Source organism: Oenanthe melanoleuca, chromosome 15, assembly GCF_029582105.1.
Source record: "Oenanthe melanoleuca isolate GR-GAL-2019-014 chromosome 15, OMel1.0, whole genome shotgun sequence".
NCBI lineage: Eukaryota > Metazoa > Chordata > Aves > Passeriformes > Muscicapidae > Oenanthe > Oenanthe melanoleuca.
In genome coordinates, this window is record NC_079349.1 from 11352104 (window position 1) to 11377537 (window position 25434).

Here is a 25434-nt window from a genome sequence, read left to right on the forward strand (position 1 = left end):
GGAGCTCCCTGGAGGTAGCTGTGAACATGGACACTGAGGTTTAGGCTCTCCCATCCAGCCCTTTGCAGCAGGGCAGGGACTCACCACACCAATGTCCCTGGGAGGTGTTTTTCTGAAATGGAAGCTGTTAATTGCTGACCACAGAAAGGAAAAACATGAGGGCCTCCTAAAGACTGGGTCACCTCTGTGGAAGACCCAGACTGTGTTAGAAAGTTGGAAGAAGAGGGAAGGACTGCTACACTGACCTGGGACAGTGCTGCTCAGAGCCCCTGCATTACTGACTGTGAGGCAGCACATGACACAGCCTGGTGACAGGAATAGAACCACATGGTTCTGACACTGAAAAACAGCTTTAAAAAGAAGATGGAGATAGTATAGTGCACAATTTCAGTGCAAATTTCCCAAAGCCTGAAAAGCACCGGATTCTCACCCAAATTCACAGCACATTCACACTGGCCTCCAGCTTTGACACCTTTCCCTCCAGCCTCTCCAGAGACTGAAACTCCGCAGAAAATACACTGGGCTGGCTCTTGGTATGTCACACGTGGCTCCTGTGTGTCAGGACTTCCAGTCAGAGACCTGCCACTTTCCTGGAAGTGATGCCTGGGGAATTTGGGGCCATTACATATAGCAAAACCACATTTGGTTTTATGTTGCACTACCTGGCTCCAGGTAATGGCTCTTTGCTGCAATGAGCTTAATTATAATGCAAAATCCTTAATCAAAGTGTGGCACCTTACCAGGTCTCTCTGGAGATACCAGTGCTGCAGCTGCAAGACCTGATAACAATGTTTTGTCCCATATCCTTCCTGCCATTTAGTTGCAGCCTTAGGGTTTAGTCATTAATGGAGTTTCCTTATAATAAGGAGCAGAAGAGGGTGTTAGAAACCAAGTCCCAATCCAGCAGCAGCAAACAGGGACTCACCTCCCTGGAAGGGGGAATGATGGCACCTTGCTCACAGCAAAGATGGGCTGTGCTGGACTGCAAGCCTGCTGTTCTGCCCTAGGCTAGAGGGAGCCCTAAAGCCCCTTTAAACACCCTGGAAATGCTAACGTTTTAAATTGCATTGACTTTTTTTTTTTCTGCTGAAGAAGGCTGGGGACTGGGAGACCACCCATTACTACAGCAGCTGCCTCCTTAGGATTTATGCAGAGCAAAAGCAACAACTGCTTCTGTAAAAAAGGGACAGTTACCAAATTTAAAACGTACAAGAAGGAAACCAAATCCTTTGGGAGGTAAACATATTTCAGAAATCTGCTGGGCCACCACTGAAAAGGATTTTTGCATCAGATTCTCAGTCTAGAGCTGAGATTCCCAGGGCTGTGGACGTTTTCTGACTGTTAAAGTCTCACCATTCTCACCCTCCCCACCACCCTGTCCCCCCGGGGGGTGGTGATTTCAAAGGCCAGTTCCCAGGGTTTATGCTGGGCTCTGCTGGAGAAATGGGATCAGAGATGGCTGCTGGGCCAGGCCAGGTCAGCGAGCCTTGCTGCAGTGAATCCCATCACTGGGAATGAACATTTTTGCTAAATCTCTCCCTGACCTTATGCTGGCTCTTGCTTCTACCATTTGGGGAACAAAGGGATGCAGAGCAGTGGATGACAGAGCTCAAAGAGCACACTTTTAAGAGAGCTTGATGCAAAGAGCCTCTTCCAAGAGGGAACAAGCGGCTCCGAGTTGGGGATGAAGTTTGGGTTCCTCTTACTGTCACAGGACAATCATGTCCTGTCTCTTCAGGGTTCTTGACATGAGGACAAGTTAGTGAGGTGGACTGTGGTACCAAATCCACATCCTTGGGAAAAACTGCTCTGATTCTCCTTTTAGTGTCCCACCCATCTTCATCAAAGTGTTTCACTTCATTCAGGGATAAGTTTTCTCCCAGGGCAGGGTCTTAGTCTGGACCAGACAGCTGTACAAGGTTGCCTTCAGCCCCCAATTTCCAGCAGAAAAAATGCAGCAAGAGACCCAAACTTGTTCAGCACTGAGAGCTGGGAACTGGTGGCTAAGGGGAAGTTTAGCTCAGGACCTGCCAGTGTGGATGGTGACAGGCTGAAGGCTCACTGAGATTGCTCACATTCTGCAGGGACCCAAAGAGTTGCATAAAGATTTCAGAAATCCTGGGCATGAACACAATCTTCAGAGTGGAAAACACACAGGCCCTGAGTGCTTTCCCCAACTCACTATCCCACTCACTGAAATACAAGATTCCTCCTTGAGCAAGTTTAGTTCAGTTATTCTCAGTAAGTTCAATTGACAGTTCTATCAGGAACACACAAAGACTCCCAAGTGGAAGAATCTTAAACCAACAGAGTATCATGTAGTGCCCCAGGAATTAAATTCTTGAAAACTCACAGAACATGTGGTTTGAGTTTATCTTTAAAATAAACAAGATTTTTTAATTAAAGAATAAAATCCATAAATCAGAGATTAGGTGCTGCTTTTAGATTCCAAAGCTTTAGGCACCAGACCAGTTCTCTGAGCATCCCCTGCAAGGATTCCTGTGAGCTTGGGAGGGATTTGCAGGATGAAAGGAGTGGCTGTGGGGAACAGCCTGGGGTCAGAGAGGAGAGAGGGTCTGCCAGGTCAGTGAGGAAGAGCAGGGGCAAGCAGCCCTGTAGTGTGTAGGGACTGGCATTTAGGGCTGCTCAGCTTTGCCCTGCTCTCACCCTGTTGCTGAAGGAAAGCAGCACATGAACTGCCAGTTCACAGGTGGGACTGCAGGGCCTAAGCCAGAGACTGCTCTCTGAAACTGGATTTTGTTGCTACTGCTGTGACAAAATTCCTATAGATGCTAAAATCTTATTCAGCAAAGATGTGGCAGGAAGCAGCTCATCATCTGCTCATCATCTCATGGTGCTCTGCCAGGCACCCTGAGCCAGCCCTGAGGAAGCCCTTGCCCTGCAGTCACACAGGAGGTCAGAGCAGGGCAGATGGCTCTGAAGGGCTGAGCCCCTGGCCAGAGCCCTTCTGCTGTGGCACCCTTGCAGTGTCACTGCCATGTGAGACTTCCCCACCCGTGGAAGAACAGCATTTTCTGGCCTCACACTTTGCTCTGAGAACTAATCTAGTGGTGACCATTGTGTGCTAAGAGCTTAAAAAGTGGCATACAGGTATAACAGCACAGAAATGTCTGGGAGAGAATTAACAAGATCACATGCAGTACAAGAACATGCAATAAGCTTTCTAGAGAAAAAAATGAAGCAACAACTGTGGGCCAGTGGGATGGAGAAAGAAATATAACAACAACAGAGAAAAGGGCAAATATTATATAAAGCTTCTGATCCCAAGCTCTCTTGCAGAGGAATATTTTTATAAACAAATTTACTTTTATTATAATCTTTTACAAGAACATGCACAGAACGAGTTGGGAGAACAACACAGGAGTTTGTCTCATTCCAGGTCTAAGGACATCATGAAATGAACACAAAGATTTCCAAGAATGGCTGGAGGCAAAGGGAAAAAAGAAGCAGCAATCATGCAGCAGCAGGGGAGTTAAGCTGACCATGAGGCAGAAGGTGAGCAGTGTAGAGCCCAGGCAAAGGAGGAGAATAACCATGGCTGGGGAGGTCCCAGAGGCTTGGCAGGGCTGGAGGAGAGAGAAGGAATGATGTGGAGATGACCCAGGATTGGCAAAATGGGGGAAAAGTGTGATGGGAAGGTGGAGCAAGAGCAGGGTTTTGTGGGGATCATTGGCACTATTTGTAGGAAATTTAAGTTGGTCCATCAGACTGGAGGGTGTGCAAGTGTGCTGGAGGTGCAGCTGCAGCAGTGGTGGGGGCTGGGGAAACCTGTGGAGCTTCCTGAAGACAGAAGGGAAGGAAATAAGTGAGAGCCCAGCAGCATCCAATTATGTACTTTCCTTTTTTCCCATTAATACTTATTTTAAAAATACTTCTGCTTTCTGAAGAACTAACATGTGGCTTCACATAAAAAACCCTGTCTCACTGCTTGACATAAGTGCAGCCACAGTGTATTTTCTCCAGCCACTCACAAATGCTGTGCCAGCACATAATTGCCAGAATCAGGGGTGAGACATGGCAAAATGTGGTATTATTGGCACCAGGTCTCATTTAACATCCCCAGCCACAAGGCAGAGCACACAGCTCCAGTGTCCATCACTGGAGCATCCAGCACCTCATGTAGACTTCCATCCTTCTGCTTTCATGGATACAGGCATTTAACAACTGAAGGAACAGTAAAATAACAACATGGGAGTCAAAATGTTTGAGAGATAAGTTTTACATAAACTGAAGGTGTACAACCTGGGCATCTAGAGAATTTTTTAACCTAAATCTTTCTTTTCAAGTGATGTAAATATGTTCTTTGTACTTCTACTGTCTTGACTGAATTTCAATTAAATCTGCTCTTCGCTTTTTTCTTCGTAGCAGACACACTTGCTGCAGGCTTCAGACCAGAAACACTTCCCCAAAATGCAGGGATGCTAGTCCTCCTTTCCCTGCCTTCCCTTCCTTGTTTCTACTGAAGCCTGGCTGCAGCTCTCTGCCAGCTCCTCTAACTTCTTGATTTATTCTAAGTCACTTATCTGACAGATCTACCATGCCATAAAAAGTAAATTTCTTCCTTCCCCACTTAAAACCAGCATTGTACTAAAATACTACAAATATTTATACCTCCCAAAAGGCCAAGAGTTTGCACAGCTGCAAACGTTTAGGATGCTATAATGCAAGTAAGCATCAGCCACGGAGCAGACTCCCGGCGGGAGTTGCAGCATCGCTGCGCAGCCCCGGAGCGGGGACGGGGCAGGAGCGCGGCTCAGCCCGGGCTCAGTGCCTGTCCCGGGGCACTGAGCAGAAGCTCAGCCCGGGCTCAGTGCCTGTCCCGGGGCACAGAGCAGAAGCTCAGCCCGGGCTCAGTGTCTGCCCCGGGGCAGAAGCTCAGCCCGGGCTCAGTGCCTGTCCCGGGGCAGAAGCTCAGCCTGGGCTCAGTCCCTGTCCCAGGGCAGAAGCTCAGCCCGGGCTCAGTGTCTGTCCCGGGGCACAGAGCAGAAGCTCAGCCCGGGCTCAGTGCCTGTCCCGGGGCAGAAGCTCAGCCCGGGCTCAGTGCCTGTCCCGGAGCACAGGGCAGAAGCTCAGCCCGGGCTCAGTGCCTGTCCCGGGGCACAGAGCAGAAGCTCAGCCCGGGGTTAGTGCCTGTCCCGGAGCACTGAGCAGAAGTGCGGCTCAGCCCGGGATCAGTGACTGTCCCGGGGCACAGAGCAGAAGCTCAGCCCGGGCTCAGTGCCTGTCCCGGGGCAGAAGCTCAGCCCGGGCTCAGTGCCTGTCCCGGAGCACAGAGCAGAAGCTCAGCCCGGGCTCAGTGCCTGTCCCGGGGCAGAAGCTCAGCCCGGGCTCAGTGTCTGTCCCGCGGCACAGAGCAGAAGCTCAGCCCGGGCTCAGTGCCTGTCCCGGAGCACAGAGCAGAAGCTCAGCCCGGGCTCAGTGCCTGTCCCGGAGCACAGAGCAGAAGCTCAGCCCGGGCTCAGTGCCTGTCCCGGGGCAGAAGCTCAGCCCGCGGTCAGCGCCTGTCCCGGGGCACAGAGCAGAAGCTCAGCCCGGGCTCAGTGCCTGTCCCGGGGCAGAAGCTCAGCCCGCGGTCAGCGCCTGTCCCGGGGCACAGAGCAGAAGCTCAGCCCGGGCTCAGTGCCTGTCCCGGGGCACAGAGCAGAAGCTCAGCCCGGGCTCAGTGCCTGTCCCGGGGCACAGAGCAGAAGCTCAGCCCGGGCTCAGTGCCTGTCCCGGGGCAGAAGCTCAGCCCGCGGTCAGCGCCTGTTCCGGGGCTCAGGGCAGAAGCTCAGCCCGGGATCAGTGACTGTCCCGCAGCACAGAGCAGAAGCTCAGCCCGGGCTCAGTGCCTGTCCCGGAGCACAGAGCAGAAGCTCAGCCCGGGCTCAGTGCCTGTCCCGGGGCACAGAGCAGAAGCTCAGCCCGGGCTCAGTGCCTGTCCCGAGTGCTGGCCCGAGTCACGACACACGCCAAGGGAGCCGAGGAGCTCCGTGCACCTACCGGCCCACCAGGGAGCAGCTCTCCGTGTCAGCAGCCACGGCACCGTGCAGGTACTGCTGCGGAGCGCACCTGGGCTGAGTCAGGATGACCACAAGTGTCACTGCCACTGCCAGCACCCCCAGGATCAGCAGCACCAGGCAGCAGATCTTGCCGGTGGACATGGCTGTTCCTGCGGCTCCGGGGCGGCTGGAAGGCTCTCCGTGCTTTCGAGGAGGCGCCTGCCTCGCTGGGGGAAGTGGATTTATCCCGGCAGTTTTGGGAGGGAGGTCCCGCTCCAGTGGGCTCTGCCCCCAGCGATTACATTCTTTCTAACATTAAAAGCTGCTAAAAAGCGAACGCTGTACTCTTTCTTTCCTACTGTCTTAGGTGTGAGGGGCTTTTCACTCTCTTTTATAAACCTTTCTTGCAGATCCACAATCCGCCTTTTTTTGTGTCTCTGATGAAAACACTTAACACATTCACTCCTGGAGCACTTCAAAGAGAAATTTCCGCACGTCTCGACTTCTCACAGCCTCTCTGGCTTCCCGTTCTTGACATACAAATTGCCTAATAAAATGCCCTATGTAAATCACTGGGAAAAGTACCTCAGTCACATTGCAAACTTGAGGTGTTTTGTTCCTGTAAAACTACTCAAAAAAAAATAAAAGCTGAACACACTGTACAAAGCTAGAACCTTCATATTTACATAGTTTACCTGATCATTTATTATAATCTTATTTACTATGTACATCTTGCCAGTGTCCACAGCATACATCTTCTGTAAATGAGCACAAGAGAAGACAGGAATAAAGCAGCATTTTGCAAACCCTGGTGCCCAGAGCACCAAGAGCTCTGGGGTCCAGCCTGCTGCTCACCGGGACAGACCTGATCCCTCACAGATCAGTGATAGCAGCAGGAATTGCTACCCCGTGCCACTGACCCCAGCTGGATCTTTAACACCTCTTAATTCCACAGTTCTCCTTGCACTCGAGAAGTTAAATCTCCACATCTGCCTGCTGTCTTTCTAAAAGGTGTTACCTGTGATCCTTTCCCTGCTAAACTTGGGAGAAGGGGAATTCACCTGTGCAGATTTACATATGTATTTCAGAGCAGATTTTGAACTTCTTCCATTAAACTTCATCTTATAACTAAGCAATACTATTTCACATGTCATATCCAAGAAATTGATTTGATAGGCTAAAACCTCTTTGTTATGGTTGTATCTTCTCATAAGGTTACCTTGGAGACCTGGAAATAGTTCAAGAAAAATGCATGATTTTGTCCAAGATAAAACCATGGTCCATAGGTAATAATTTCTTGGTCTTCACACCTCAGTTTCACATGGCAAATATACCTGGCATGTGTAAACAAGCCTCCTCAGCTCTAATGTGACTCTTCACTTCACTCCATTGCAAAACATTGCTGATTTTGTAGAATTTCTCAATCCCTACATGGCTTTGATGTTTCGTTTTTGACAAATTACAGTCAAAATTACTTGAAGAATCATCATCCTGCTGTTTCTGGGAAAGCTCTTCCCTTTAAACTCATAGCAGGGCTGACCACTCAGTACCAATAAGACAAGTAGATTTTGCCTATTCACTTTCATCAAATGCTGTGGAGAATTCAACTGCAGTCTCTAATTTCTCCCAGTTTCCAGATTTGGGTTTTAGCTCAGAACATCAAACCTCTGCATTTGGAAAATTATCATTGTGCAGTCAAAGAGGAGACCTGGAAGAGGCAAGAAAGGTAAAAGAGAGCATCTTGTCCCAGACCAAGGGAGATGCCAAGGATGGCCTGGGAAGGCCAAGACATAGTTGTGATTATCCCAACTAACAGCTGCCTCTCACAGGAAAACCCATTTGTCTTTTAGATATGGAAATGAAGACTGAGCCTCTTTGTCTCTTTCACTGTGTAACTTCACAGTCGTGGTACAACATTCAACTTTGACCTTATGACACTACAAACTCTGCACTGACCCTCCCATGTCAGAAGTTGCTTAGCAGTTCATATGCTGGGATTCAGGACTTTGACCTCTATTTTTCTGGTTTTGTTTGTTTGTCAAAACTTTCACATTTGCCATCATTGTCTGGGAGCACAGTTTGCCTTGGCAGAAATCTCCATACATAGCCCTTCACTCTCTGCCAGCATGAAGGGTTTGTATGCTGCTTGAAAGAGGACTGAGGTATTTAAAGACCCTTACAGACCAAGATAAACTCAGGGAAATTTTAACTAGGATTGTAATTATTAACAGAATCACTATTCATTAGCTTATAAAAAGGCAGAGCATCTTTAAATTGTCCTTTACATTGTTGGGGTCCTGCTACATCTTTGTCCAAATCAGCAATCAAGAGATCAAATTTGAATATTATATGTTATTTGAAGTACAGGCATTGTTAAGGTTGATGTGCAGACCACAGCTGCCTTTTGGAGGGTAAGAAATTATCAAAGGGCATAAATCCTCAAATTTCTTTCTCAATTTCCCTCTCAGGTTATTACAGAGCTGTTGAAGAGTCTCAGCCATTGGGCTGAGTTGGTGAGGAGAGTACAGGGAGTCATCTACTGACCAAAGGGTCCAGGGCAGGCTTTGGAGGCACCAGGAGCTTCTCCTTCAGCCTTGCAGGAGATGTTGTGCACTTTGCTTAGTGTATTGCACTAAGCCAATGAAATTTTACCTCAAGCTCCAACATGTTTTGACACACAGAGCTGCCATCTGAAGTCACTGCTGCTCTGACAGTAAAGCTGGTTTCAGATGATGGTGCATCAGCCACGTTTGAGGAGAAGAAAGCTGGCTGCTGGTTGAAAGATATCCCTCATAACCAGCCTTGGGAGCCTGGAGGTGAGGAGACAATCCCAAAGAGCCCCAGCATCTACACAAGGTGTAAAGCATGTTTTTCATTTGGCAGAATAAACCTGGAGATGCAAATTAAGGAGCCACCTTTGGAGAAGATGGAGACCTCTGTGTTGAAGCAGGATTCATGACAGTCCAGGGCCAGACTAAGAAAAACAAGGTTGCAGCTTTGTGTGCAGCAAAAGAGTAAGTTTGTGGCATGAATGACATTTCAAACATTGTGTTTTGCCTCCTTTTTCTAAGGCTGCTTTCCACTGATTGAGGGGAAGTAAAGAACAGACAGAAAGTCAGATATTTGTACTCAACAAAGAAAAGCTAAGATATTGACATTCAGTTTATCACTCTTCATCTCACCTTTTAAAAATAGAAATTGAAAGAATCCTAAATGCAAACCAAACTCATGAGCCATTCTCACATTAGTGTCCAAAATAACTTCATTTGCCTTGGTCTCCACACTGTCCAAATTATTTTGCAATATACTCAAAAGGATGCCTCTTTCTGCTGGTATTTGTTTGCAGAATATTGTCTACAGTCACTGAGCTCTTACTGTAATAAATAAGGAGTGCATTTTACATTTTCCAGCTTTAAATTAGGTTTTAACTGTTGGACAAGAGTTTAGGAAAGCTTCCAAGATCAATGCAACCAAAAGCTAAACTGGATGTATTTCATACCCTGTTTGTCCCCTCCTTCAGTCATGTTTATTTATAAACCAGCAATATCAATTAACTCTATCTGATAATCAAATAACCCAATAATAGGCAACAGTCAGGGAATTTATTGTCCAGATTTCCTAAGGGACATGGTTGCAAGTTCCACAGTTGTTGCTCATGATCCATTTGTCTCAGTACTCAGTCCATTTGTCTTCAGAAACTGCTACACACTAAACTTTGCACATTGTTTTCCTTTGCACACAAACAAGTTTACTTTATTGAGGGTCATGGGTCTGCTCCCACAAAAATCAAGTGTTTGGGCATCTGGAAAAACAAATACTTGGAATCAGGAAATTCTAGTACTCAAGAATTTCTCATTCATATTTCTCTTCCCTCTGTTATTCCTCAGAATTCAGGATGAAAGTTGAACCCATAAACTGCCCTGATTCAGGAAAACCAAACTCCTCTTCTTTTGTTACTGAAATCAGAAAAGGGAAGTATACTCCTAATTTACTCATAGGTTTATGTTTTGCTGAGATTAACATTCAAGTACCCTTTGAATCAAGTTTTTTTTTGTTTTCCTTTTAATTTGAAAACATTCCAGAGAATAACTCTCACACTTCTAGCTGAGAAACTTGGCAGTACTTCATCTCAAATCTTGAAAACACACTTCTGGCTCCAACTGTAGTGGTTAAGCAGATTCATCCATAAAGCCTTGAGGGGCAGGGAGTGATCACAAGCATTCCATGCTTTAGAAGCACAGCAGCAGGGCAGTGACAGATGACTGGAGAGGACAAACCTACCTCTTGAAGAGGGCAAGTATCAACAGTCCAATACCACTCTATTTTCCTCAACCAAACTGTCCTTCAGTTTCCCATTTAAAGAATTTCTCTTTGTGGGCTGTAAGCATGAACAAAGTGAAACCACTTGAATGGGACAGTCACAGGACACACACCATTTCTCCCACCACTGACAGCCTAAAGGGACCCACAGAATCTCAGGGACTCCTCTATCTTTGTTGAATTTTTCAAGGTTAAAGGCAGAGCTGCTGCTTCTTTCATCCTTTCCTGCTGGTTACAAAGTGATGCCTGTTGGAAATGCTCTGTGGAACCCAAACCAGAACAACTTCTATTTCACAGGGACTCCATGCACAACTTTTGCACAGCTCTACTTAGTGGGACACATGGCACAAACCACTGCCCAAGGGAAGCTCTTCTCCATTTACTTTATTCAATCAGGATATCCAGGCACAGTTTACTCCAAACACCAGCATTTTATTCTTTCTGTAACACTGCAGCACTGCAGCTGTGCTCAATATTAGATTAACAGTGAAACCTTCTGATTCAGCCCTTAACCCTTGAGTGCCCTTCTGGACCAAATCCAGCAGTTTTCTTTAAGACTAAACCTCATTAGTAAAATTACTATAACAGCTGAAAGTGTTGGCAGGAGAAGACAAAAGGGAGCTTTGTGTGCATCCAAAGACACCAACAGCAAACTCTGCCTGAACTCTGTACTGTCTAAAATAGGCTGGAGAATTACATCAGTGACCCCAAGGGATATCTGTGGAGGGTTTTAACCCACATGGAAGCACTAAACTCACTGAAAGTACCAAATATAATACAATTAAATTAAAGTGTGTATATGTAACTACCTAGACAGCTGCCATCATATGCTCTATATGACCTCAGTGAGCCCCAGCCAGTGAGTACTGGTTTGCTGCCATGCTCATGCAAGAGCTGGCTGGATCAGTTTGCTCACTGAGTCCTGTGCAGGTTGGGGGTCCCTTGGTCTCCCCAGAGCCCAGCACAGGGCAACACAAACCACTCTGGACATGAGGGAAGCACATCAGCTGAGGAAGCTGAGGAGTGATTTTGCCAGGGATCTTCACAGAGAGAAGTAATATGCTCAAATCCTCAACTCTTTAATGCCCAAAGCCCTAGAAAGATGTTCAGAAAAAGAAGTGCTGTTGAAATACAATTTGGAATTGTTTGGAAGGATGCAAATGCAACACCAGCAAATCTCTGGCTTGGACTAAGTTAAGGAGAATGGCTGACAAGTGGCAGAGCATCATCCACAGGGACCTTGCTGAGCTTGAACAGAAACCTCATGAAGTCTGGTACTCTGCACACAGTAATGTGCTCAGCACAGGCTCTCCCATGGGCTGCTCACTGTGTTGGAGAGGGATCCAGGTAAATGACTATTTAAATGCTGGCAAAACCCACAAGCTCTACTGTGTGTTCTCTTCCAAGCCCTCTACATGCTTCTCCAGCCTCTAACACCCTGGTTCCCAACTCCATAAAGTAGGGATTATCCCCCACCAAACAATCCTACCTCTCCCTCCCCCTGCCATCCCCACACTCTGGGTCCCTGGTCCATGTTCTGGCCCCACACAGTCAGTTAATGCAAGCTCACACCATGCAGGAGATGAGGGCAAACACTCCATTTTTCTTTTCACTTTTTAGCTTTTTTTAAAGTTCCTGGTGTTAAGGGTATATAAAAACAATAGGGACTTTTGTCTTAAAAGATCATCTGAAAACAACATCATCCTCTCAGAAAAAGGAGCAAGGATGGGAAATATTTTCTAAAAATTCCCCTAAATGAGAACTGAGGCTTTTCTGGGATTCCCAGGTAAATGACAGAGCTGCACTGCTGTGCACAGAGAGACTTTCCAAAGTGCTTAATCACACTGCAATTTCTGAGTAGGAATCAAGATCAGGACTAGCATCTGGATTTCATCTCCTCTTCAAAAGGAAGAGGGCTGGTGGAATGGAGCCAAACAGGTTGTATTTTCCTGTGAAGTCAGCAGGCTCCACCTCTGCCTATCCCTGCTGCTCTTCCTGAGAAATGAAAAGCACCCACAGAGCATCCCCACTGCAGTTCTGCAGCTTCCTACCATCCCACTGGAATCCTGTGACATCCAGCAGCATCAGAGTGCTGAAAGCAGAGTAAGGGAGGACATGAGCAGCTGGTGCAGGAAGGATAGGAAGGACTAGGATGTGCCCCTGGGAAGCCACAAGCTGCTGAAGAGACTCCCTCAACTTGCCTCAGACTCTTCCCTCATGAGTCCCAGCTTAAACACAGCCTAAGAGCTCTGCACCACTGCCCTCTCCCTGCTGCACTTCCAGCTCTTTGGGAAGGAGAAGTTCCTGGGAATAGAAGCCAGATGTGTGAGTGTTGCAAGTCCATAATGATCTCAGAGAGCCAGCACACAGGGAAAACCAGAGCAAGCTGAGCTTCTGTACAAGGGAATGGGGGAAGAGCAGGTTCCTATCTGCCCTTCTGATCCTCATGCACTTCACAAGCAAAGCAATGGAGAGGCTGACAGAAGCATAAAAGCCAGCTCCATAAACAGCCCTTGCCATGTCCTGGTGCAAAAAAATGAAGGCTATTGGTACTGTGCCACTACAGATGCAGGTTTCTAGCTCTGTCTTGGTTCCAGGAATAACAGCATTGCTTCACAATAACTTCTCTTCCTTCTGAATGGCCCTGGAGCTCATGTGAGGTAACCCTTTCCTTGTGCAAGGGTACAAGGAACTTTTTGTTTTACTCCCTAGAAAGTGGAAGAGCAGCATGCAGGAAAAGAGAAAGTCAGTCCTGTAGAGTTTGTTTTCTGTACTTTTCTTTTTCCCCTCCTTATCTTTCACTGCTGTTTTACTTTGGAAATTCCCTGGTACTCAAATAGGGTGCTTCTAGGTTGTTGCACAATTCCCTTTAGAGCTTTTGTATTATTTATCATTAGCCACTTTCCCACACTCTGATCACTGTAAATGTCTCCCTTTTCCCTTCAAAATTTTACACACTTTCCTCTAGGGACATGATGATATTATAGTCCCAAAATTTACTCAGCTGGAACATGGGGTAGAAAATGCAAGAAGTCAACTGCCGCTCATTTGTGAGCATGAACAATGGGAATGGAAAAAATCCCTGCTTTCCCACATTCAGAATTTGAATATTCATCTTCCTTAGTGTTAAATATATAGTGTAAGAATACCGAGCTGAGATGCCTGAGTAGTACATATTTTTATTTCAATAGAAAATAAGCTGTTTTAAGAACTGCATGCATATACTCCCCTGCTTTCCTACCTTGCATATTTAAGACTTTTCTTTTTACAGCAGCTGATTAAGTTTCTTACCATAATGAGGTAAGACATTTTCAGTTTATCAGATTGGAAAATGCAAGTAAGTTATTGTCATCAGTGCATTCCAGCTTTCAACAATAACGTGGTCCCCTCCCAAATCATGTGGCAGCAGCTGTACCAGCACAATACACTTCACCTCCTCTGCATTCAAACCTTAAACCAGTACAGTAACGTGTACATTTCCACAGAAGTCAACAAAAGAAAGGGAGTTGCATGAGGAAAAAGGTTGACTCAAGAAAACCTTAAGTGTTTGTGGGGTGGAGAGGAAGTTGTTTGTTTGGGGTTTGGGTTAGGTCGGGTTGGGGTTTTTATTTGGGTTGGTTGGTTGGGTTGGTTTGGGATTTTTTGGTTTCATTTTGTTTTGGGGTTTTTGGGGTTTTGTGTTTTTTTCCATAAAAAAGCAGAGCTGCTGGTCTCCATACCAAAGGGCAGATGGGAGCAGCAGCATTTAAGAGAAAGAAATAGTTTCTACATGGTGCACTAGGGTCAGTGTAGAAAGGACAAAATAAATAATGCACACAGAAACATCTGGGATTTGTCTGCAACAGATTAAAGGACTTCCAGCAGTGACTGGACAGGGTGTCCTAGTTTAATGCAAATTAAATTAATTTGAAAGCTTTTGGAACACAGAAACTGGATCACAATGTGCATCTCCAGAGCTGCATGCCAGCAGGCAGAATGGAAAATGGACATGGTCCTTCAGCCTCACACATGAAATTCAGGAAATCAAAACCCAGCTCTGGTGCCATAGCCACAAGGCTGATGGCATCTTGGCTTCCCTTCTGGCCCTCTTCTCCTTTCTGTCTGCACCAGCAATTTTCACAGCTCTTCCACTTTCACTGCCTAGTTCAGGCAGAGTCTTTTGGATGCTGTGAAAGAGCAGTGACCAAACTTTCTGTCACCTGAGGCCCCTGGATGAGTTACAGAAATCCACAGCTCTCCTACCAGGTGACTGCAGGTATTTCCACCACATAATCCCATCAACATCTATCCTCCTGCCTGCTGCTTTCTTCTGAGATCTGTTTCCTGTCCCCACAGCTTTCCCAGCTGGCAATTCCTGGTGCAGCCTCTTGAGTGCTGCACAGCCATAAAGCATTCCACCCCCAAAATATGTGGAATTCATAATCAGCTACAGAGCTCCTCTGGGTGGCCCAAGAGCACGGACAGTGCCTTATTACTAAAACTCTCTCCTTTCTAGGACAGCTGGTGCCTGGGGCCATTCTCTCCCTCATGGCTCTCTCCTGACATGGCTCAGCCTGGCCATGGCTTTGACACAGGGACAATTCTTTTCATTCAGCAGCTTTGCCCTGCATCTATCACCTCCTGGAATGGGAAAATGTAGTCCTTCAAATCAGGCAGCCATCATCAAGGCCCAAAGAAACAATTCTTGCAGACTCAACCCTCAGCAGGCCCTTTGCTGCTGCCAAAAGGTTACCAGCACTTTTTCCTTCCTTTGCCTATTCCCATTTCCCACTGCCTGGGACAAGCAAAACCCAGTTCCTGAATGTCAGTCCCTATTTTATGTCACGTGCTAAAATGGTGCCACATCTGTCTTGGAGCCAGCTTGGACTTTCTCTCTTCTGCTTTCTCCCCAAAGGTCTGACACTTGCTGTGGAATCAAGGGCAGATCTGTGCAGGATTCCAGAAAGCTGCCTGGGCTCTCAGCAGACTGTATATGTTTTATATTTCCTTGCCTGACATGAAATTCAGTCTGTCTGAGTAGAGCTGGACACACACATAAACACACTCACACACATTAGTGGCCAAGATTACCCAACACCATATTTTGGAGGATTGTTTATTCAAGATGAACCAAATAGCTGTTTTGAAAACAGAAACACAGTAAAAACAAAAGGGTTATATTGAGAAAACTTTTCTATTCTTTATACATTGTTTATAAAGAGAAAAAAATTTCTAAAACCCCCTGAAACAGTTCAATGCTCAAATGTAAAGCCATGCAGCACAGCCCTGTACTGGATTCATGGTCACAGATCCTGTTTCATCTAAAGAAAATTTGTCTCATTTGCTTACATTTCCATCCTTTCTAAACAATAGGCTTAGATGTTGACTATTTACATTAGAACAAAAAACAGGCAGGTGGGTCAAACTGAGAGCCCCACAGCTCCTGCCTCTGACAGCAGTTGGCACTGTGTAGTGATTCTTCCCTAAACGATCTCTCAGCCCCCAATTACTTGGAATTCAGAAACTTCCTGAGCCACAAGTGCCTCTTTGTGTCTGGTACCCCTTGATAATTTAGTTTAATGGATTTTTCCAATGTCATCCAGCTTCTGATTTACAGGATGATAAAAGTTTTCAGAGCAAAACACATCTTCACTGTGCTGCTTCCCTTCAGACTCATCACTTTGATCCCCCAGACTGCTGTTACTCCAGCAGTGGAATAACAGTGGTGAGTCTCTGCTCCAGAAAAACAGGACTTGCCAAAATAGCTCTATCTGAGCCAAAGAGACACTGTCACTGCACCACTGGAGAGGACCCAGTGCTGCCAGGCTTGTCACCTGCTGCTGCCCCTCCAGTGAGCCCAGAGCAATGAGGTGACCTGGAAAGAGCCACTCTCAAAGCAGCAGCTCCTGAAACCCACTGTAAATTATATCCCCTTTGACACCCTCCTGACTGCAGCACCTTCAATCCTGAAGTTGCAGGGAGCAGCCCATGCTACAACCTAGAATAAAAGCATTGGGACCATTACCTTAAGTGAACAATCAGAGAGAAAAAAACTGAGGCTGAGAGTTGCCTGTCCTCTGACCCTTTGGGCAACTGAGCCAACTTCCTGGGGTTTGTCTGAAAAACAGGCTTAAGTACAGTCATAGCCCAGCAGGAGTCCTAGAATGTGAACTATAAAGGGATTTATAACAAGAAAGAAAAAGGGAGATTTAAGCAACTTCTTAGTCTTTTAAAAGAGCACAGGCTTTATCCATTCAGCCACAGCCCTGCACCTACAGCCAATGTTTAGCTCATGCCTCATGGATGTGTTGGACAGCTAAGCAGGATCTCCTGATAAATGCAAATATGTTGTGACAGAGGAGTTCAAGATAAACACAAAACCATCTCAAATCATAGCTTAAAAATTATAAATTCCATTTTTCATGACCCACTAGAAACCCAAAAGTAAGTTTCTATCCTGGTTGTGTTTATGCTGACACATGAAGTCACCAAAGATTCCAGGTTTAACTGCCAAAGCAACAATCACAAGAGGCAGCAGCAGCTCACTGAGAACATGTGATGGACTGGAATTCATTTCCAACAGAGGACATGACAGAGAGTAATAGTTACATCAGACTACAGTTAAGAGCTCTGCTCCATAATAGCCAGTTTCCACATGAAATTAAAGATGGAACTTGCTTTTGAGTCCAAGCAGTTCCACTGGTGATTCCCCAGTGACTCAGCAAAGTGAGGATTAGTGGTGACTAATTTGTGCAGAGGACAGGTATCTACACTTCTGAAACTAATACTACCCCACTGTCACTGTCAATAACAAGGCTGGATGTTGGAAGTTGCCCTCAGGCACCTCCTTGCTCCAAGCTGATATCTGTTCCTTTGTGACAGCACAGCATCAATTCTCATCCTGCAAATACAGCTCATGCAAGAGAACCAAAGTTTTGTTCTTCTTGAGGCTGTGATTTGGAATTTCTGATAGCCACATAACAGTAACAGTAAAATGATGTAAAAGTTGGTGTTTAGTCACCTCCTTTTACTAGAAGTAACAGGAATGTCAAATCCAAACACTCAGAGAACAGCAAGAGAACAGTATGAAATGCACAGAACAGGCAAGGAATTGGACAGCTACAGCTTGATGATGGTGGAGAAGCAATGTGAATGCCTAGAGGTTAAATTAGCATGGACAGGAAGTAAGGCAGTATGGAGCTGGAATCTCTCAACATACTAGAAATATGAGATATGGTTTCTAAGGGTCAAAAAGCAGAACACATTTCTGGGAAATAGAGATTTTTGGAAAAAAAAAATAAAAATACAGGCTTGGAAACAAAGTTCATTAGTGAAACTGGGAACTCTGCCCTCTCCTCGGACCTCTGTGCAATTCTAAACACAATTTGATAGTAGGTCCTTCAGAAGGATGCAATGAACTTAATCTCTATTTACATAGGAGAGTAGCTCTGTCCCAAGAAAAATAAGGGGGTGTTGATGGTGACTGTGTTAACCCTGGTTGTGCTAAGGAAAAATTCATGGCATGGTTCTTTTTCTGTCTGGCAGTGACAGCCCCAGTCTTTCAGCCTGAGTGGATCCCCTGCTGAGGGCAGCTGTGCAGCTCCACCTCAGGTTCTGTACACTCCAGGTGAGCTGTGGTGCCTGGATGGTGCTGCTGTGGGCACCATCTCACAGCAAATCCAGCTCAGAAGGAGGCAGAGGGGATCAAGGCTCTGGCTGAGAAGGCAGTGCTGGGTTAATGTCTGGACATGATCTCAAAAGCCTTTTCCAACTTACATGACTCTGTGACCTCCCTGTCTCTGCCCAAGAGCCACTGGACCCCATCCCTCACCACCCCTAAGATATCCCTTATCCATGGGGCACTCCAGTCCCCAAAGGATTGCTCAGGGGAGAGCCCAAGTAACAGCCCTTGTTTTATTGTAGTATCACCTCTGAACTACACTCCTGCCACATTTCTCATTGTCAGAGCCAAAATCTTGACTTTGAACCTTGACTGGGCTCTAAGCCAGGACAACAGCCACACTCCCAGGTCAAGTGGGGTTGAGTAAATCCTACCAACAGTCTTCCCAGTGCTTTGACAACATCTCCCTAGTGTCTCTCTCTCACTGTATGTCTGCATTTCTCTTTCTTTAGTTCCTAACTCTAACTCCATGTCTGTACTGAGACTTATACAGTGGGATTCACTGCAAAACTTGGGAAGGTTTAGGTGGGAATAGACCCAGCTTTCCCCAATGGCAGAGCTACTCCTGTTCTCCAGTGATGCTTTGGTGAGTACTCTGTCCTATCAGGTGGGATGTATTTTGAGAAACATCTGTGCAGAATCCATCAGTGCCTCAGGGTATTTAGAAACTAACACACAATTTAGTGAATAGATTGGAAGATGAGGACACCTAAAGGAAAAAGGATCCTCCCCAGGCTGTTCCTGAAGCATGTTCAGTGTTCTTGGCATGATATCATGTTTTGTGCTACATAAAACAGCTGACAGGTCTGGAAAAGATGACTGACAGGGCTCCAGGTTCAGCAATAGCTCTTCTGGCATTGATGGTGCTGATTTTTTAACCCTTGGAACATTCACAAATTTCTGGGGTTTATGCTTATTATGCATTTCAATAACTTTCAGCTAAGGTTGCCAATGCCTTTTTCTCCTCTATTGTGGCTTGTTCAGCAACTCCTAAACTTCTGAACTGGAAGGATATAAAAACAGGATATGAAGTCATAAGGTACCTGCCACACAGTCTGTGCTCTATCCTTGAATGACAGCTCAGTCCAGGCACAATTCCTACTCTCAGTCAGTCTCTGAGCTCCCCAGAGCAGGAGCTGTTGATATTTACGCTGTATACTTACACAGCACAACAGAAATAACCCCACACATGCACTTGTCTGAATCCCTTCCTCTTTATGCAATAAGCTGTATTTCATTTTAACCAACAGCAATCCCACAAATCACATTCATTTCCCACCACAACAGGAATAAAAATTTATATTTCCCCTCAGGCAAATGTTTTACTTATTCTTCAAACTTGAATGATTGACAGGCACCTATTGTGACATTCACTATTCAATATTTCATATTTAGATGCAAGATTATAAAGTTTTAGTACTTTGGAGAACAGAACAATGGGATGTTCTGTTTTTTATAGTATTCCTGTAAGCCCTTAGGTACTGTCCTGCACCAGATATAATCCCATTGACCTGCCTGCATGTATTACAGGCTGACACACAATGAAGAACTGTAGGGTTTATTTTAAATCCAGTCTCATGATACAAAATAAACTTCAACACAGGAAATCTGGCAATTGAGAATTCCACATGCATAGGATGAATTTTTGGTTGGTAATCTATCTGCTATCACGTGAGCCTGGAGCCCCTGCACACAGTTTGCTTTAGGTTGGCTCTAACACCCCAGGGAACAATGCACCCCAGGGACAGGGCCTGTCCTAGTGGGTCCCAAATTTTAGTTCTGGGGCCCATTTCTCAGTTCTGTTCAGTGCTGCTGGAAATACACCAAGAAATCTGGTTCAGGATAAGAACAGCCTGTTCCAAGACATTTTCTCTCATCTCAACATTTCTAATGCTCTTGAACGCTTGGCTTGGCATCCAAAGCAGAAACTCTTAATTCCATCCTTAATTCTGTCTCCTGTGTGACTGGGAGATTTTATCATGACAATTTTGGTTACGGAATTGGGCACTTGGAACGAGAAATAAAATTAAGGAAGCAAATAATGGTTCATGGTAAATCTGTTACATTCAAAATGGTGTTACATTAGAAAAGCAGCTTCAACTCTTGTACTGCAAGGAAATAAATCCATCTTCCATCTTCAAGGAACAAGAAAGTGTCAGCTACTGAGAAATTAAAAATCATATAAATCCAAACTGTATTTAAAAGTGTGTTTCACTAAATACAAATGTCAATAAATGTCTGTAAGCCTCTTCATGAAAACCTGTGGCCTCCCATCATTAAACCAAATTAAAAAAGAAGGTGGATAATAAATGTTAGTAAAAAAAATTTGAAAGGTGAATCTACACCAGAGCTGTTCAGTATTCACAGAAGCTTCTGACATGAGTCTCTACTTTCTGCCTGAAGGGGATCTTATGCATTTGTTCTTTTTAATGGTCTTTTGTGAGGTCCTGTGAGTGATCCTCCTTCATGGCTCCATGCAGCTCCCCATTCATGCACACTTCATCGTGCTTGTCAGGCTGAAGCAGCCAACACTCAAGGCTTTCAAGTTTCACCTCCTGGTCACTCACCCCAGCAATCTACATTGATTTCTCTCTTCTTCACTGCCCAGAGCCAAAAACAGCATGCTCTGAGAGCAAATTATTCACATGGGTAAAAGACTGCAGAATCAGAAAGGATAAAGATGAAAGGCAGTTGGCAGACAGCCATTAGTGGGAGAGACATTCTGCTTCTAAAATATGGCTTTCAAAAGGAAAGCGGATATTATTAAAGGTATCATTAAATAAATGCCCTGCTCTTTAAGAACAGCAATATCTGGTTTTAACTGGAAGGATAAAAATAACATGAAATACTGTATCAGTTACAAAACCAACTAGCTACAGCTTATTCCATTTATATTATAGCACTGAACTGCCCCCCTTCCTAAGGCTATTATCTCTTTTTTATTATATTTCATTTTATTAAGCAGCTTAGAGCTGTATTTACTTGGGTTTTTAGGGTACTGGGGTTATAAAAGGACCTGGATGTTAACTAATCCAAGAACATCTTGCCATGGTGATAGGTGGGCAGGTTCCTTGGGAACACTCACCTAACACAAATCTTGTAGCTAGAGAAGCTGCCTTTCAGGGACACAGAAAGAGTGATCACATTCACAGGTACCCAGCACTGTGGAGCAAGGAATGTCACTGTCCCTCTGCAGAAGGGACATTCCACCACACTGGTGAATATCCTGCAGCTGGAAATGTGTTGGAACACAAAGAGATCTCTGTTCTAAGTGAGAGCAGTAATTACCTGACAAATAAAGATTCTCTCTGGAAGGCCCAGACTGCACAGCTGGAAATGATTTGGGGCTGTGTTACAAAGTCCACAGATAGCTAAGCATTAAATCATTTAAATAATTTAATCATTTAATCAGGAGCCCACTCCTCAGGGCTGTGTGGAGCACTGTGCACATCCAGGGTAGGATGCAGCCAAAGGCACCCCTCCTTCCCAGTCCCCTGTTCCATAGCCCCACGGGCAGAACTGCAGCTCATGAGGAGAAGGTGACTTTGCCACTAGTGGCACTTTGCAGAAACCTGGTGAACTGAGAAACAGGAACATCAATTTGGCAAAGTATAAATAGCAAGCAGAGCTCCTACTGCATGCTACAAGTATTAATTAAAGCTGAGCAATTCATCCTTATCTTGCTGAAACAAGATCTTGTTTTAGAAACAGGGAAATTTCTGGAAATGAAAGCACAGTTATCAGCTTAAGTACTATTTCCTTCAAAATCAACAGGAAAAGCTTCTCACTAATGGCACAAAATGTTTTCTTGTAAAGGTTAATATTACTTAAAATCAGAATATGAGCAACCAGCATCTAGAATAGAAAATGGTGCCTTAAGTGTGGCTTTACTTTTCAAAGCCCAATCCCAGACTTCAACCACTATAATAAAAAAGCAAAACTCAGTAATGGTCACCATATGCAGCTCCCTCAGACCCTTGATCCAAGAGCTGCTTTAGCCCCTGCATAATGCACTATGTTCACACACTCTGCCACCAGTAATCATATTTTATCCCAAGTGTTGAAATGCTGAGATTGCTTATGTCTCAAGAGCCTGGATTCTTGTGATGAAAGAAATCAAACTTTAATTAAAACCAAATTTCTAGTACTTCATATGCAGAAGAAAATCTGTAAAATGGGACTGCCAAAGTTTCAAAACTCTAACTATGACCATAAGCAGGCACAAAATAAACTGCTTATTAAATCAGACTATTTTAAAGGTACTCTCAAGGCTGTGGGAGGCAAGCTGGAGCTGGAACTCCCCATACCACACTGTCATACTATATCTTAAGCAGTCTCAGCCTGCAGAAACCAGGAAAAAATATCAGAAATTTGTAGAAATCCTTAGGAAAAATGGCAATGGATGCCCAAAGAACTGCACACTCAAACTAGGTGGAGATATGAATGCCTTATCCTGCAATGGTTCAGTGCTGCTGACATGTCCTTCACAGGAGAAGCCATCTCATGCACTGGGTCAGTGAATATTTTCTCAGACTACACATGAAGTCTCATCTCTAACCATGTGGAACTCTGACTGAGAGCCTCAGCAGGCCTGTGCATGTCAGGAACAGGATAAAGTTGATGTCTGCATGAGCTGAACAGCTTTGGAGACTGAAGTTACTTTGGTTGGGCTAGAAGCATAATGACAGTTCTGAAAATTCCCCTTTCTCCTCACCTATATGAATCCAGGTCTTGTTCCAGATGGTTTCTCATGAACTGTAGTCTGGTTTTGTTCCCATCACAGCTGAACAGACTGGATGGTTTCTAATCATTTCACTCATCCCTGACATATCAACACCCAAACAACCCTCCAGCCAAAAGAAAACATTTGACAGATCTCCACTGTTAAAACACTCTAACCTGTACTTACAGGAAGAGATTAATTTAAGTCTACAAAAACAACAAGGTCTGACTATGTTATCAAATGCCTCTGCTGTTTCTCTAAATCAAATTATTTCTAATTTGTCTTGTCCTTTCATTAATCAATGTAATCAGGTTAAAGTTACAGTCATGTATTCCCAGCTTGGATTTTTTTGCTGCATCTGAGTCAGATTTCAAGAGAAGCTGGAGTGTCCCAAAGCTTCTGTTTCTCCCTCTGATATCCATCATCTCTATAAAAGATGGCATCTCTCACTACAAACACCACTTAATTTTATAGGGGAAAAGCTACTTCCTAGAGCCTTGATGCAACACTCCTGAATCCAAAATTCCCATCAATGCCTGTGGATGGACGCCCCATATGAATTAATTCAAAGGTTTTTAGTGCTGCTTTCAGGAAAAAAAGCTGTGTGAGCTCCAGAGCCAGCACTGTGAGCAGCAGAACAGTCTGGTTCTCTACTTGTCCCAAATGTTTAACCTGAGCATTACTAATAGTGCAAGCTGGCATTGGAAGATTTAGATACTCTCTTTTCCTCATGGATTTTCTGGATACTGGGTGTTGTATTAACTCAATCTTCTATGCACAAATTGATTCATTCATCTTCATGACAACTACATTAACTTAATTACCTTGTAGAGTTTGATTGATGCTCTGGTGATTTCACCAAGGTGAAAAAATGTGAGGCTACCTAGGAGAGCTCTTGGTATGGCTGGTTAGTCACTTCTTTGCCTGTCAGACACCTCTGACAATGAATGATAAAAACATAAAACAAGCCCCAAAACATGGAACCCATACTTGCTGAAAATAACTCAGCCTCCAACTCCCTCAGGAATACTTCTCTCAGGAAAAACATACCAACAGAAAAAAAAAACCTTTCTTGTTGCTGTGGCTTAAAGGCAGCTAAAATTTGGGAGGAAGGTAAAAGGGAATCTAGGTAAGTGGCATATCACAGGAAACCTAGGTGACATGACGTTTCTGGACTTTGGTCTTTGCATCTGCAAAATGGGGAAAAAAAATACATATACAGTCTTGATATATACATGTGAAAAGTCTCTATGTAAGAGGGATAATGAACCTATATCGATTTCAGTAGGCTCCAGAGCACATCAAACTCTTGTTCCACAGTTCTCAGCAGTTGCATTAGTTCTTAAAATAATTTGATACATTTCCCTCATGCAGCTATCTGTTTGTATAGGCATCACTGAGCCATCCCCACTGAACACCTCCAGTGTTGTGTTTCCACATATTCACCCACATTCTATTTCCAATCCTATCACCCACTGAAAACACAGCAGGTCTACTGTTTCCTTAAGTCCTGACACTCACACATATCACTTTTACACCCAAATAAACACATCGCACAATCTCTGCCATCAAGGGCCAGCAGCTTTTTCTGGAGCTAAAGCAGCTCGTTATCCCCACCTGGAGGACAGACCGAGCCCTCAAGGACCGGGAATTGTAAAGCACGGCAGGAATCCCACCCAGGACACACAGGAGTGTGCATCACATCCAGCACAGGACATACACACACACGTAGTTTGGACAGAACTGTCCTTTCGAGCAGTCAGGAGGTGTGTGCTATCAGTGAGGTCTGCCTTGAATTAATTATTTAATTAATACCGCTGTTAATTTGCTCACACGGTGCTCATCCCACGCCAGCATCAGTACAGGATGGCCTCGCCTGCCCCACCGAGCTGCTGTGAGCGGCTGTCTCTGTCCCGGGCTCCGCGGGTGTTTGATCCTTCTCTGGGAACAGCTGCCAAAAAACCCCTGGAGCCCCAGCCACGGGCTATGGGGCGCTCCCTGCGGGGGCACTCGGTAAATCAGAGGGCTGGGCGGTCACCAACAGTACAGAATTCAACAAGAGTGACGGATTCTGCAGCTAGGTAGGACAGGCTGTGGGCACGGACTGGGGAATGAGAGGCTGGAGAGCAGCTGTGGGAAGGGAGCGGTGGAAGGTTGGATGTGAGTCCCCACTGCCCTGCAGCCAGGACGGACAACGTGTCCTGGGGACACCAGGCCCAGCAGGGCCAGCGGGACAAGGGAGGGGATTGTCCTGCTCTGCTCCGCCCTGGGGCGGCCTCACTTGGAATACTGTGTGTAGTTTGGGGCACCACAGCATAAAAAAGGCATTGTGTTATCAGGGAGACACGAGGATGGGGAGGGGAAGCCTTATGAGGAGTGGTTGAGGCACTTTGCTCACCTTGGAGAAGGCTGAGGGCAGACCTCACTGCTGTCTCAACATCCTCACGAGGTGTGCAGGGCAGGCACTGCTCTCATCCCTGGTCACCAGGGACAGAACTCGAGCAGACGGCACAAAGCTGAGTCAGGGGAGGTTTAGGCTGGATCTCGGTAATGGCTCTTCCCACAGAGGGTGTGTGAGCACTGGAAGAGGCTCCCAGGGTAGCGCCCACGGACCCAAACCTGACCTAGCCCAAGGAGAGTTTGGATACCGCTCTGAGGCAGGCACAGGCTGGGATAGCTGCGGTGAGCTGTGCCCCGATGATCGTGTGGGAGGCTCCCAGCTCAGGACA

General features: G+C 45.5%; 1 protein-coding gene across 2 annotated transcripts in view; it reads right to left on the bottom strand.

The window, feature by feature from the left end:
- Window positions 1-25429, bottom strand: part of GGT5 (gamma-glutamyltransferase 5) — a 36767-nt gene extending 11338 nt beyond the window's left edge. Inside the window, exon 1 of one of the 2 annotated variants that reach the window (XM_056504095.1) lies at window positions 25104-25429. Coding sequence is in view for 1 of the 2 variants with exons in the window: in XM_056504094.1 (XP_056360069.1) it covers window positions 6004-6164 (161 nt within the window). In the remaining variant the exon portion in view is untranslated. Of the gene's footprint in view, window positions 1-6003; window positions 6368-25103 lie in introns of those variants that run through there. The other variant, XM_056504094.1, reaches the window with a different exon arrangement.
- Window positions 25430-25434: the final 5 nt, after the last annotated feature.